The sequence below is a fragment of the Oncorhynchus mykiss genome, chromosome 2 (assembly GCF_013265735.2).
Source record: "Oncorhynchus mykiss isolate Arlee chromosome 2, USDA_OmykA_1.1, whole genome shotgun sequence".
Taxonomy (NCBI): domain Eukaryota; kingdom Metazoa; phylum Chordata; class Actinopteri; order Salmoniformes; family Salmonidae; genus Oncorhynchus; species Oncorhynchus mykiss.
The window spans coordinates 83,331,402-83,345,022 of NC_048566.1; the positions used below are offsets into that span (position 1 = coordinate 83,331,402).

General features: G+C 43.4%; 1 protein-coding gene across 2 annotated transcripts in view; it reads left to right on the plus strand.

The window, feature by feature from the left end:
- LOC110497874 (ankyrin repeat and BTB/POZ domain-containing protein BTBD11-B) overlaps positions 1–13,251 on the plus strand; it is a 103,384-nt gene extending 90,133 nt beyond the window's left edge. The window contains exons 6-17 of one of the 2 annotated variants that reach the window (XM_036957002.1): positions 423–512; positions 2,026–2,127; positions 2,868–2,961; positions 3,361–3,496; positions 3,711–3,943; positions 5,095–5,273; positions 6,902–7,007; positions 7,203–7,305; positions 9,919–10,000; positions 10,207–10,275; positions 10,832–10,945; positions 11,575–13,251. In XM_036957002.1, coding sequence (XP_036812897.1) covers positions 423–512; positions 2,026–2,127; positions 2,868–2,961; positions 3,361–3,496; positions 3,711–3,943; positions 5,095–5,273; positions 6,902–7,007; positions 7,203–7,305; positions 9,919–10,000; positions 10,207–10,275; positions 10,832–10,945; positions 11,575–11,784 — 1,518 coding nt within the window. In that variant the 3' untranslated portion in view covers positions 11,785–13,251. The remainder of the gene's footprint in view (positions 1–422; positions 513–2,025; positions 2,128–2,867; positions 2,962–3,360; positions 3,497–3,710; positions 3,944–5,094; positions 5,274–6,901; positions 7,008–7,202; positions 7,306–9,918; positions 10,001–10,206; positions 10,276–10,831; positions 10,946–11,574) is intronic. The other variant, XM_036957012.1, reaches the window with a different exon arrangement.
- Positions 13,252–13,621: the final 370 nt, after the last annotated feature.

Consider the following 13,621-nt stretch of genomic DNA (forward strand, 5'->3'; position numbering starts at 1 on the left):
CTTTCAGACATGGAGTCCAAGTGAGCTGTGAGCACATCCAAGAAGTCAGATACCGGTCAAACTGAGGATTGTTGCCATGTGTTGATGGCTTCGACCTGTGCACATGTAAGGGAGGGGGTTCGGTGAACCACGTTTGCATGATAGAGTAACCTTGTCTGAGACCCGAAGACTTGTGTTAGCTCCCCGAGATAATGCCTAAGCTTTGGCTCAGCGGGCTAACACAGTATTAACTCACAGTATAAAGACAGTGTAAAGCATCCATACACTGTCAGACAAAAACAATGTCCTTGACATCTGCTTTATTCAACTCACATAACCCTGAACATCTGGAATATCTGTCAAACAAAACACCAGTCCACCCTAACTGTAAGTTGACCAATTAATCATCTGACCCCTGACTTCCTGTGTGATTCATCTACCAGGGAATGACCCCTCTGATGTACTCCTGTGTGAGAGGGGATGAAGCAATGGTCCAGATGCTGCTGGACGCTGGAGCCGACATCAACAGTGAGGTCAGGGACGATGGCAACACCATGTTGTGTAGAATGATTTGTGTGTAGCCTGATCCCAGATCTGTTTGTGATGTCTTGCCAACTCATATGGTAATTTTCATGCTGTGACAAGACAGCACAAACATATCTGGGATCAGGCTAATTTATGTGGTGTGAGATAGGAGAAAACTCAGATTGTGTTGTCCCTCATCTGTCCCCACTCCTCCTCTCCTGTTGTCATGCTGTATAGTGTATAGAAGGTCATTATTTCGAGGCATGGGCCACCATACTGTTTACTGTACAAAATATAATAACATTGTTTACAATTTAATTACACAGACACAACTGTAAGCTCACCTTTTAGCTGTACCTTTGATACGAAGAATGATAAGATAATGTTAAATACTGTACTAATATGTTTGAGTCATTTCTCAAGGAGCCCCTGGTAAGCTTAGGGGGTTCTTTGGTTGTAGCCTACTTACATGTAATGGTGGCCTATGCCTGTCATGCATGTGTAACCCACCAGCCATCACGCCAGAGTTCATGTCACCCATAATTGTGATAAACCCCAGAACAAAGCACTCAACACAGCATCCCATGAGGCTGAAAACTGGTTATTTTGACCGCTCATCATCATCGCAGTGAGGTCATAACTTATCGTTAATGCAGCAATGATTCATCTCAATAAAGTTAAATGGAGCATGTGACTGACTTGATTGATTAGGAAGTTTTTTGCTTCCAGTATTTCTGAAGCACCGCGCACACACACACACACACACACACACACACACACACACACACACACACACACACACACACACACACACACACACACACACACACACACACACACACACCAGTCAAATAGATGTGTATCCTCACAGTAATTAAGGAAAAGTAAATTAAAGTAAAGCAAATTACAGAAAAGTTTGAAACTAGTCTTTTTGCTTCAGAGGCTCTGAGAGATGCTCAAGGGAATATGAGTTTGTGTGCTTCGTTCACGGGTCTGTCTCAGCCCCTAACTAACTGTCTGCCTGATAGGAGATGTGGTCTAGTTACTGAGGTCACCTTAGGTCAGTCTTGGGCTCAAACTGGACTCAGAGTCATGTCTATCGCAGTCAGACACACCAGGGCTGGAACAGAGTGGAAAGTTTAAAGTATCAAATAGGACTACAGGACTAAGCGAGACAAGACGGAACTAGATGGGATCTATCGAGTTGGTTAGAAACAAGTCAGGCTATTGTGCAGAGGATGTCCGCTTTTGCTAGTTACCTGAGGGTTGTATTCATTACGGCAAGCAATGGACAACTTTTTTTTAAAGGTTTCGCAATGGAAAACAGAAATGAAAGTTTCTTATTGGACAAGTCCAAGTAAGCCTTCCCTGTTTCCCTGTTTTTTATTATGTTTGTTGCCTAATGAATACAACCCAGCACTCCTTTAGATTCCCCCCTTTAGCTGCTTGTCTTTGCTGCATAGACTAGCATTTTAATGGCTTCATATCTCTCTCCCCTGAACCTCCCCAATGACTTCCCAGGTGCCAAACACAGTGCACAAGTACCCCTCAGTCAACCCCGAAACGCGCCTGGGGACACCACTCACTTTCGCCGTGTTACACGGACATGTCCCTGTCGTGCAGGTAGTGACGTCATCCTTTTTCACCTCACTGTGTTTTCTGTCTGTTCACCTCCCATTGTGTATAGTGTCAGGCAGGGTGGGGGTCAATTCTGAAAATTCAGGAAGTTAACTGAAATTATCATTATCATTTCATAGCAATGAGAAAAATTGGAATTGGACGCTTGGTTTACTTCCTGAATTGACCCCAATCCTGGTGTCATGGTTATTATTATCATGGCTTATAATTGGTAATAATAATGGCTAAAATGTGTTTTCTCCTTAATCCTATGAATGTTGTGTCTATTGAATGTCATTGAATGCTGAGTGAACTGAGCTTGAAAATTCAATGGAAACTGGTTAAAATGGAAACACTCAATACATTTAGGAGTGTTCGTCCCATTTTATTGTCAGAAAAGTACGAGCTGATTCTCTACTTCCTTCTTTCAGTGTGCACGCAATGCATTAACTTAGTGGAAACAGGACAATCTGTTTGTCCCCGTTGCTAATGGTTATCAAGCACAATGGACCAACATCGCAATGATTTTTCCACTGAACTGCTAGAACTAATTACTTCTACATCTCAAATGAAAAGGTGTAGCAGCACTTTTTCCACAGCCTCATGGAAGGGTTTTGGAAGGACATGGAAATCACATGGGCTGAAAGCAGAAAAACAGCATTTGTGGTTGAATAAATGCAGATTTAGTGTTCAGGCATTTTGGGGTAGAACCGAACCCTAAGCTGCCTCCCCCCTGCCCTCCATAGCTGCTCCTGGATGCCCGGGCCAACGTAGAGGGCTCCCTACAGGACGGTATGGAGAACTACACAGAGACCCCGCTACAGCTTGCCTCCGCTGCAGGTACACTATGCACTATGCAGTTCTAGAAGATGTAGCATACACATGCACATACACACAGACACGTAGCAGATCTAGAAGATGTAGCATACACATGCACATACACACAGACACCTAGCAGATCTAAAATATGTAGCATACACATGTACATACACACAGACACCTAGCAGATCTAGAAGATGTAGCATACACATGTACATACACACAGACACGTAGCAGATCTAGAAGATGTAGCATACACATGCACATACTGTACACACAGACACCTAGCAGATCTAGGCAGACTAGCTGAGATGTTAATGGATAGACACACACAACATCCGCAATAAACCACCCTCATACACAAATTCTCAGTTCAATTTGACCCTCAACTAATATACTATATATTGACCTCTTCCCCAGGTAACTTTGAGCTGGTCAGTTTGCTGTTGGAGAGAGGAGCAGACCCCATGGTGGGAACCGTGTATCGTAACGGTATCTCTACTGCCCCTCATGGAGACATGAACTCCTACAGTCTAGCTGCAGCACATGGACACAGGTAACACTGACTATACTCACAACACACGACATGAGCAGGAAATTATAGGTAGAGAGAAAACATATCTCTCTCTCGCTTGCGAACACACACACATACCCAACCCCAAACACACACATCACCATACATTTAACATCATAGCTTCCCTGCATTATCACTACATTATCACTACTATCACTACTATCACATATCTCTGTCTGCTATCCTCCCCGTAAAGGAATGTGTTCCGCAAGCTGCTGTCCCAGACGGAGAAGGGGAAAGGGGACGTGCTGTCCCTGGAGGAGATCCTTGCTGAGGGGACAGAGGAAGAAAGGGGCCTGGAGGAGAGGAACCCCTCCCAGCTGGACCTGGTCCGGACCGGCAAGGCCAAGCTCAAGGCCCTGAGAGAGGCCATGTACCACAGCTCTGAACACGGACATGTGGATATCACCATCGACATACGCAGCCTAGGTTAGTACATACTTTAGTAACACTTTGTAGTCTATCTACAGCAGGGGTGGGCAATTCCTTGAGGGCCTGATTGGTGTCACAGTTTTTCCCCAGCCCCAGCTAACACACCTGACACCAATAATCACCTAGTCATGATCTTCAGTTTAGAATGCAATTTGATTAATCAGCCGTGTTTGCTAGGGATGGAGAAAAAGTGTGGCACCAATCAGGCCTCGAGGACTGGAGTTGTCCACCCCTGATCTACAGTATATAGTATAGTTCAGTGGTGGCTGGTGGCACTTTAAATCAGAGGACAGGTTAATGGCTGGAATGGACTAAATGGAATGGTATCAAATGCATGGTTTCCATGAGTTTGATACCATTCCATTAATTCAATTCCAAACATTACTATGAGCTGTCCTTCCATCACCAGCCTCCTCTGGTATAGAGGCTCAATAACCAAGACCAGATAAGTAACATGTTGAGATACCAACTGCATGTCTGTGGACTTGCAACAGGGAACAATATATAGATGTTCACCTCATAAACCATGGACTTAGTTTCAGGTCAACTGCATATTTGTAAACAACATGTACTTTCTTTAGGTCTTCACAATGCAGTAATTACAGTATAGATATGCACAGCCTTTTGTCAGTATAATAGATATACATTCAGGTCTGACCTATACATTGTAATCTAAGAGATCCATATTGCCGTGGCCAGTCCTTGCATTCCAGTCACATGAAGCAAACTGTAGATGTTCTGCCTGTGTTGTTGTTGTTGTTGTTGTTGTTTTTCCAATGGAATGAAGGCCAGCTGTTTGTGTAACAACCTTGTGTTTTTTTCCATTTGTCTCCTCATTCCACTAAGGTCTGTTAGTGTGTTCTCACCGTATAATATTTATTGTAGTTTTGTTGACAGGATATATTGCTGGCAATATTAACAATGAGAATCAGTGTAAGCAGGCGGGGGGGGGGGGGGGGGGGGGGGGGGGGGGGGGGGGGGGGGGGGGGGGGGGGTTGGAAGCAGACAGGAACATTCTAGCTAATGAGATGGCAGATTTACGTGTGAACAACAGGCACAACTCTGATATAAAGTGTTTTTTCTCAAAGTTGGAGGGATGTCAAGTGTGTGTGTAGATGTAAACATATCTGTGTGTGTATGTGTCTCAGGGGTCCCCTGGACGCTGCACACCTGGCTGGAGTCTCTGCGGACGTGTTTCCTGCAGCATCGGAGACCACTGATCCAGGGCCTGCTCAAGGAGTTCAGCTGTATTGAGGAGGAGGAGTACACACAGGAGCTCATCACCCACGGCCTGCCACTCTTGTTTCAGATCCTACGAGCCAGCAAGGTGACTGGATGTCATGGCCTGTATTCAAAAAGTGTCTCAGACAATTGCTGATCTAGGATCAGGTCCCCCATCTTATTCATTATAATCTTAAAGGCAAAATGTATTCTAGATTTGAGTTGGGCACACATCTAACTTTCTACATTCAGCTTTTTTCCGTATCCACATCCCACTTTCTTCAACTTTCAACTGTATTGGTTGCATTGGGAAATTGGTCACATACAAATAAACGTAGAGACATGCTTTACACAATGTGAAGCATGTTGTCAGATCCCAACATCCCACATCCATATCTGTCTCTTTTTTCTCTCCTGACAGTGAAGAAAATCATGTCTTCTTTCTGCTTCACAACCATACCCCTAAGACGGAACCTATGGACGTTCTTATTCCCCTTTATAGAAACATGGCCTACTCGCTTGGCTCAGTCTCCTCTGCATTCCTGTGAGCCCTGATCAACAGAAGTACACTAAATAGAGAATAGGCTGACATGTGGAACATGACCCATTTGTCTTATTGTGATTATATAATGCAGCCCTCTCTCCACACTGACTGGCGGAACCCCCCAGGCCCAATCCATTTCAATTAGTGCATTGATTTATGATTTATGCCCTCCGCTTCTAAATTGTACCCATTCTTCAAACCCCACCCATCTCTCTTTATCCCCTCAAGATTCACTGCAGCATTACATCCAACATAATACCTCAATAATATATTAGAACAGTTCAATGCCTTTTCTTATATATCAACTAACTGTTGGCCTGTCATGTAGTTGCGTTTGTGCATTATTGCTGAGAGGGAGCAGATGAACACACACATGCACACCCACGCATGCACACACACACACACACACACACACACACACACACACACACACACACACACACACACATACATAAACAAACACAGACAAACGTACAAACACACAAAGCCCCCGCCACACACCGCCCTCTCCTGTCCCATTCCAGCAGCTGCCCTCGTCCCTGTCAGGGTTGATCTATGGCAGAGGCAGTGATACCTACTCTATGAGACGCCAGGGACCCCCGTCACTGTTTGTCCTGTCATATCCCCGCTAATGATGTGTGACTTCAAGGTAGAGAACGTTCATCTTCCTCTAGCCAGACTGTGTGTGTAACAGTCTATTTACACCTCCTTGTTTAACACACACACACAAAGGGCAGACTGATGCACAACAGAGAGTAACACTGAGAAGATGTGTATGTTTTCATGTTCAGGATGTGATATGAGAAATGTGGACTTATTCTATAAAGGGGACTTGTTATTATGGTCTCCATACTGGTGTGGCACACAATACATTATAGCAGCAGTTACTGCAAAATGAGTGCTTTATTCAGCCTATCAACAAGTGTGGATCTGTTTCGCTGGGTTCTCTGTGGTCTGCAGATGTTATTTTTCATCCTTCTGAAAGCAACACTCGATAATCTACTCACTGATTGACTGTGAACACCGGTGCTTGTTAAATCAGCAGCCTTTGTGACTTGACCTACTGGGCAATGTGGAAGTGAATGTGGTAGTAGATACCTGTATCTGCCTTTATCTATATTGTGTGTAGGGAGGGTATAAAACCCGTCTGATATCTAACTCCCCTGTGTTCCCTCTCTGCGATGTTCCAGAATGAGGTGATCAGCCAGCAGCTGTCTCTGATCTTCACCCAGTGCTACGGACCGTACCCCATCCCCAAACTCCCTGAGATAAAGAGGAAACAGACCTCACGCCTGGGTGAGCAGGAGAAGAAGGATTAGGTCTTATTGCTTAGTAGTAAAAGTTAGATTTCTGCTATGGAGCATGTCGTAAATAACACTGCACTGATTCACATCAGCATAGACAAATGCTCCATTTAGTGTCCAAAGATTGTCATAAACTAGACATTCAGAATTGAGTTGAAATAATTTAGATGATGAATCTGCCTTCCAGATCCTCATTTCCTAAACAACAAGGAGATGTCAGATGTGACCTTCTTGGTGGAGGGGAAGCCATTCTACGCCCACAAAGTCCTGCTCTTCACCGCCTCTGGCAGGTCAGAACACTTTTTTTTTTTCTCTCTCTCTCTCTCTCTCTCTCTCTCTCTCTCTCTCTCTCTCTCTCTCTCTCTCTCTCTCTCTCTCTCTCTCTCTCTCTCTCTCTCTCTCTCTCTCTCTCTCTCTCTCTCTCTCTCTCTCTCTCTCTCTCTCTCTCTCTCTCTCTCTCTCTCTCTCTCTCTCTCTCTCTCTCTCTCTCTCTCTCTCTCTCTCTCTCTCTCTCTCTCTCTCTCTCTCTCTCTCTCTCTCTCTCTCTCTCTCTCTCTCTCTCTCTCCTCTCTCTCTCTCTCTCTCTCTCTCTCTCTCTCTCTCTCTCTCTCTCTCTCTCTCTCTCTCTCTCTCTCTCTCTCTCTCTCTCTCTCTCTCTCTCTCTCTCTCTCTCTCTCTCTCTCTCTCTCTCTCTCTCTCTCTCTCTCTCTCTCTCTCTCTCTCTCTCTCTCTCTCTCACTCTCAATTCCAGAGAGGTGGCTCTTCTGGCTGTGCCGGGTGGAGATTTTAACAGTACATGGCCATTAAGGCCAGAGAGGGAGATGGGAGAATTAGGGGGAACATATTTAAGTTCACACAATTACACCAGATAGGACAAGAGAATTACACCAGATAGGACAAGAGAATTACACCAGATAGGACAAGAGAATTACACCAGATAGAACAAGAGAATTACACCAGATAGAACAAGAGAATTACACCAGATAGAACAAGAGAATTACACCAGATAGGACAAGAGAATTACACCAGATAGGACAAGAGAATTACACCAGATAGAACAAGAGAATTACACCAGATAGAACAGATTGACCCTAGCGCCCCGGCACTGTGAAGAGACACACAAAGGTACAGAGATACGCATACATTGTGATATTGTTTTATGGTGGTATTAAACATTTTGTATTGCAGATATGTAGTGGTGTAATAATGTTATATGATGTAATGTTTTATATTTTGTTTTATATGTAATGTAAGTGCTTTAATATGTTTGGACCCCAGGAAGAGTATCCTGGGGGGGATCCTTAATAAATACAAAATACTATTGCAGCATAGATACTGGAGGCTGAGACTGTGGCCCTGTCTGACGATACTCCCGGACAGGGCCAACCAGGCAGGATATAACTCCACCCACTTTGCCCCCACACCACTAGAGGGATATGAACAGACCACCAACTTACTACCCTGAGACAAGGCTGAGTGTAGCCCACAAAGATTTCCTCCACCTGAGGGGGCGCAAAACTGGACAGGAAGATCACGTCAATGACTCAACCCATTCAAGTCGAGATGAGTCTTCAGTAAAGACTTAAAGGTCGAGACCGAGTCTGCGTCTCTCACATGGATAGGCAGACCATTCCATAAAAACTGAGCTTGATAGGAGAAAGCCCTGCCTCTAGCTGTTTGGTTAGAAATTCTAAAGACAGTAAGGAGGCCTGTGTCTTGTGACTTTAGCGAACGTGTAGGTATGTGCGGCAGGACCAAATCGGAATGATACTGTAGGTAGGAGCAAGTCCATGCAATAGCAGTAAAACCTTGAAATCATCCCTAGCCTTAACAGGAAGCCAGTGTAGAGGCTAGCACTGGAGTAATATGATAACATTTTGGGGTTGTAGTCAAGAGCTAACAGCTGTGTTTAGCACTAACTGAAGTTTATTAAGTGCTTTATCCAGGTAGCCAGAGAGTAGAGCATTGCAGTAATGTAATCTAAAAGTGACAAAAGCATGGATTACTTTTTCTGCATAATTTTTGGACAAAACGTTTCAGTTTTTTGCAACGTTATGAAGATGGGAAAAGCTGCCCATAAAATATTATTGATATGTTCGTCAAAAGAGATATCAGGGTCCAGAATAATGCCGAGGTCCTTATTTGAGACGACTGTACAACCTTCAAGAATAATTGTCATATCAAACTGCATATCTATTTGTTTCTTTGGGACCTAGAACTAGGATCTCTGTTTTGTCTGAGTTTCAAAGTAATACATTTGCCGCCATCCACTTCCTTATGTCTGAAACACAGGCTTCCAGTGTAGGCAATTTTGGTGCCTTCCTCGCCTTTCCTTCCAGTTCTCTGCTGCCAATGACTGGAACGAATTGCAAAAATCTCTGAATCTGGAGTCTTTTATCTCTCTCTCTCTAACTTTAAGCATCAGCTGTCAGAGCAGCTTACCGATCACTGTACCTGTACACAGCCAATCTGTAAATAGCACACCTGACTACCTCATCCCCATATTATTACTTACCATCTTGCTCTTTTGCACCCCAGTATCTCTACTTGCACATCATCATCTGCACATATATCACTCCAGTATTAATGCTAAGTTGTAATTATTTTCAGCTCTATGGCCTATTTATTGCCAACCTCCCTACTCTTCTACATTTGCACACGCTGTACATAGATTCTTTCTATTTTTATTTTATTTTGTGTTATTGACTGTACGTTTGTTTATGTGTAACTCTGTGTTGTTGTTTTTGTCGCACTGCTATGCTTTATCTTGGCCAGGTCGCAGTTGTAAATAAGAACTTGTTCTCAACGGGCCTACCTGGTTAAATAAAGGTGAAATAAAAATACACAATAAAAATAAATCTATTTTTTTATTCTCTCTCTGTCTTTCTTTCTCTCTGCTTAAGGTTTAAGTCTCTACTGGCGAACAGACCAGCTGCTGAAAACACATGTATTGAAATCAGCCACGTCAAATACAACATATTCCTGGTGCGTTCATAGAGAAAATAACTTTTCTGTTTTTCCCTTGCAATCTAATCAAATTGATACATGAATCAGACAATGGTGTGATACATTTTCAAAGGGGAATGTTCATACAAAAAATACCCAGATTCTTTCCCATGACAGTGTAAATCCATCGGTAGGTTTGTTGTGTTGTGAGAATGTTGTGTAAACGTTAATTCGTACTGTTACAGCTGGTGATGCAATACCTCTACTGTGGTGGGACGGAGCATCTGCACATCAGAAACACAGAGGTTATGGAGGTAAAACTGTTAGTCCATTTGCCATGTTGTCAGTCGAGTCATGTTTTTTAAGATGCAATAAGACTTAGACCAATATACAGCTGGTTGAGACAATGCCAAGAGTGTGCAAAGCTGTCACCAAGGCAAAGGGTGGCTACTTTGAAGAATCTAAATATAAAATATATTCTGATTTGTTTAACACTTTTTTGGTTACTACATGATTTCATATGTGTTATTTCATAGTTTTGATGTCTTCACTGTTATTCTACAATAGTAAAAATAAAGAAAAACCCCTGAATGAGTGGGTGTGTCCAAACTTTTGACTGGTACTGTAGATATATGCATCCGTGTTCATAACCAATACAATTTAGATACTTCCTGATACAAGGTGGGCAGTCCCAGTTAGTGAAGTGCAGTATTACAGTCCAACAACATGTACTACTTAACCATAATAGGGTCATGTTACCAGCCTGGTGACTGGGCCGAGATCTGTGTCATTGTGACCATACAGCAGGATTAGGCAGCCTAAATAGATCTGGTGCCGGGCTACAATTGTCTTCTTTTCTGGTGTGTGCAGCTGCTGTCAGCGGCCAAGTTCTTCCAGCTGGAGGCGCTGCAGAGGCACTGTGAGATCATCTGCTCTAAGAACATCAACACAGAAACCTGTGTGGAGATCTACAGCCACACCAAGGTGAGGGGGTCGAGTTGAGAATGTGTCGTACAGCAGTATGGTGTGGGGGTCTGCTTGTGTATGTCTACTATCTATTAATGCACGTGTGTATGAGGCCATGGGTGTGAGTTTGTGTGTGTGTGATCATGTGTAAACATATTTGCCTGTGCTTGCCTTCCTGCTTGGTGTTTGTGCCGTTTGCAGTATGCACTGTAGGAATGCATGCAAATAAACATGTTTGATACACAGATTCTTAAGTAGATTAGTTTGTGCAGCACTGATGAGGGCATAGAAGCTGAAACCTATGCTCCTAATACAAAATGTTTAATACCACCATACAACAATATCACAATGTATGCGTATGCATGTCTCTGTACCTTTGTGTGTGTCCTTCTACACCTTGCACTTTAACCTTTTGTATTATTTTGAGCATGGATTAAAGTAAGTATATTATTTTAGCATCTCTGCCTCCTTGAGTTATTCCTTTGTCATGGTTTGAGTGTGAGTAACTTTTGAACTCTACTGATACACAGATTCCTCACGCAGTGTGTGTGTGTGCTTGCTTGTGTGCATGAACAAAAATGTATAGGTTTGGCATCCAACTCAAGCTAGACAACACTCAACTGTTCTCAAACCTTCTGCTCCATCAGTTCCTGGATGTCCCAGATTTGGCTGTCTACATCGAGGGCTACTTCCTGAAAAACATGGTGGTGCTGATTGAGCTGGAGCCCTTCAAAACACTGTTGTACGACACGCCTCCAGACAGTCCCGCCACCGATGTACTCCTGGACCTGGAGAAGACCCTGGGCATCCGCATCCAGTCCATCCACCTGTCCTCCTCCAAGGGCTCCATTGTCTGATTGGTTGATTTATTGAGCTGCTAATGGGACTGGAACTGTCTGTCTGTCACCATTGACCCCAGTTCAACACATAGCTGTACTGAACCACACTCAACAGTGACACTTTTAAATTGCTTGCTGTGCTAACACGCTATTGCCATTCTCCTGCAGCCTACTGAGCTTTGGGCCGAGCACTTAGGCAAATGGACAGCGCTGGAACCCCAGAAATTGTGAAAAGGAGATTTTCATAGGGCTGAAGTAAAGCTGACTCATCACAGCAATAGTGGGACTATATCGCTGAGATGCAGTGAGGAATGTGTGTGTGTGTGTGTGTGTGTCTGGAATCATTCGTAAAGCCCCGGCCAACATTACTTCGCTCCTTGACATTAGTCTCCAGACTGCAGTCAGACCTGCCATTACTCCACGTGTCTACTGGGCAGAATCATTGTTGGTACTTTTCTCAGCATGGTTCTGCAATCCTACATAGCTTTATAGTCTATTTATAACTGGGCCTAGCCAAACTTAACATAAGAGCAGACCTGAGTTCAATATTATTTGAAATAAAATACTTTTAGCATTTGCTCTAGTCTGCCCGGGGTGTCAGATTGGTGCAGTTTGCACTTTTGTGACTATTCTATTGGTTCCATTGTGCCAGGCAAGCTCAATCACGCCTAGATAAAGTATTTAACATGATTTCAAATAGTATTTGAACCCTGGTCTACTACATGTAAGAGTGATATGTGGATATACTGTATGTCATGTGGTAGTATGTTTTAAGGGAGTCATGCAAAGGAGAGAGGTATTGGGAAATTCTTCAAGCTACGTTTGGGAAAGCAGAAAACACATTTCCTTCCTTCATCCGCTGTTAGAACTGTGTAAATATTGTGAATAAAACACAGAGCTTTGGCTCCTCTTGTAAGTTAATGTATATATCCTACAGATGTTTCTTCTTCTCATGCGTCTACTCATTGGATATGGCTTTATAAAATGTTGTTCTTTTCAATGTGTTATCGTTCTGTATGTTTCAAGTTGCATGTCATGAGAATGACTGTTTTGCTTGTGTTCAGTTTGGTTTAAGAGTGGCATGAGACTTTAAGAGAGGAAGCAGGAACGGTATTGAGGAGCGATATTGTCAGCATGTGTCTCTAAATGTGTAGACGTGTACTGGTGTCTTCATTTCAGGAGTGAACGGTTATGGGCCTGTATTCAAAAAGCGTCTCTGAGTGGGAGTGCTGATCTAGAATCAGGTCCCCCTGTCTATAATCACATTCATTATGATCTAAAAGGATAAAACTGATCCAGCACGCCTACACTGAGACACTTTATGGATAGAGGCCTAGTTCAAAAGATGATCAGGGTCTATCCTAAACCGGAGAAGCGTCATCTGTTGTGTTTTCCAGACATTGTGAAACTACATGTAAATGTGTGACTTAATATCCGTTTCCTCCATAAAGATTAATATAAAGAATGATATGAATCCTCCCTAGATATCAACTGGTTTTCTTGTCTCGAACAACAATCTCAACGATTTTTCCACTGTGAAACCTTAGTAAATGGTCTCCAGTTGTTGTTGGGACCTATGGATTTACCCTCTGGTGTTCTGTCATTAGCTGGATCCCTCATGGCGGAAGGTTTGGGAGTGGTCATGTGACATCACACACTTCACAAGCTGTACTACAGAGAATAAATGACCTTTAGGTTGGATCCCAATTGTCCACCCTCCTCCCAAAGTGTGCACTTGCATACTTCCAGTCATGGATTTCACAGTGGTGGAAACTCCCTTCAGCCAATAGTTACACCAATCCAACTGTTTTAAATCCATGACGGGGAGTGTTCAAGTGCGGTCGGAAAAAAAGGA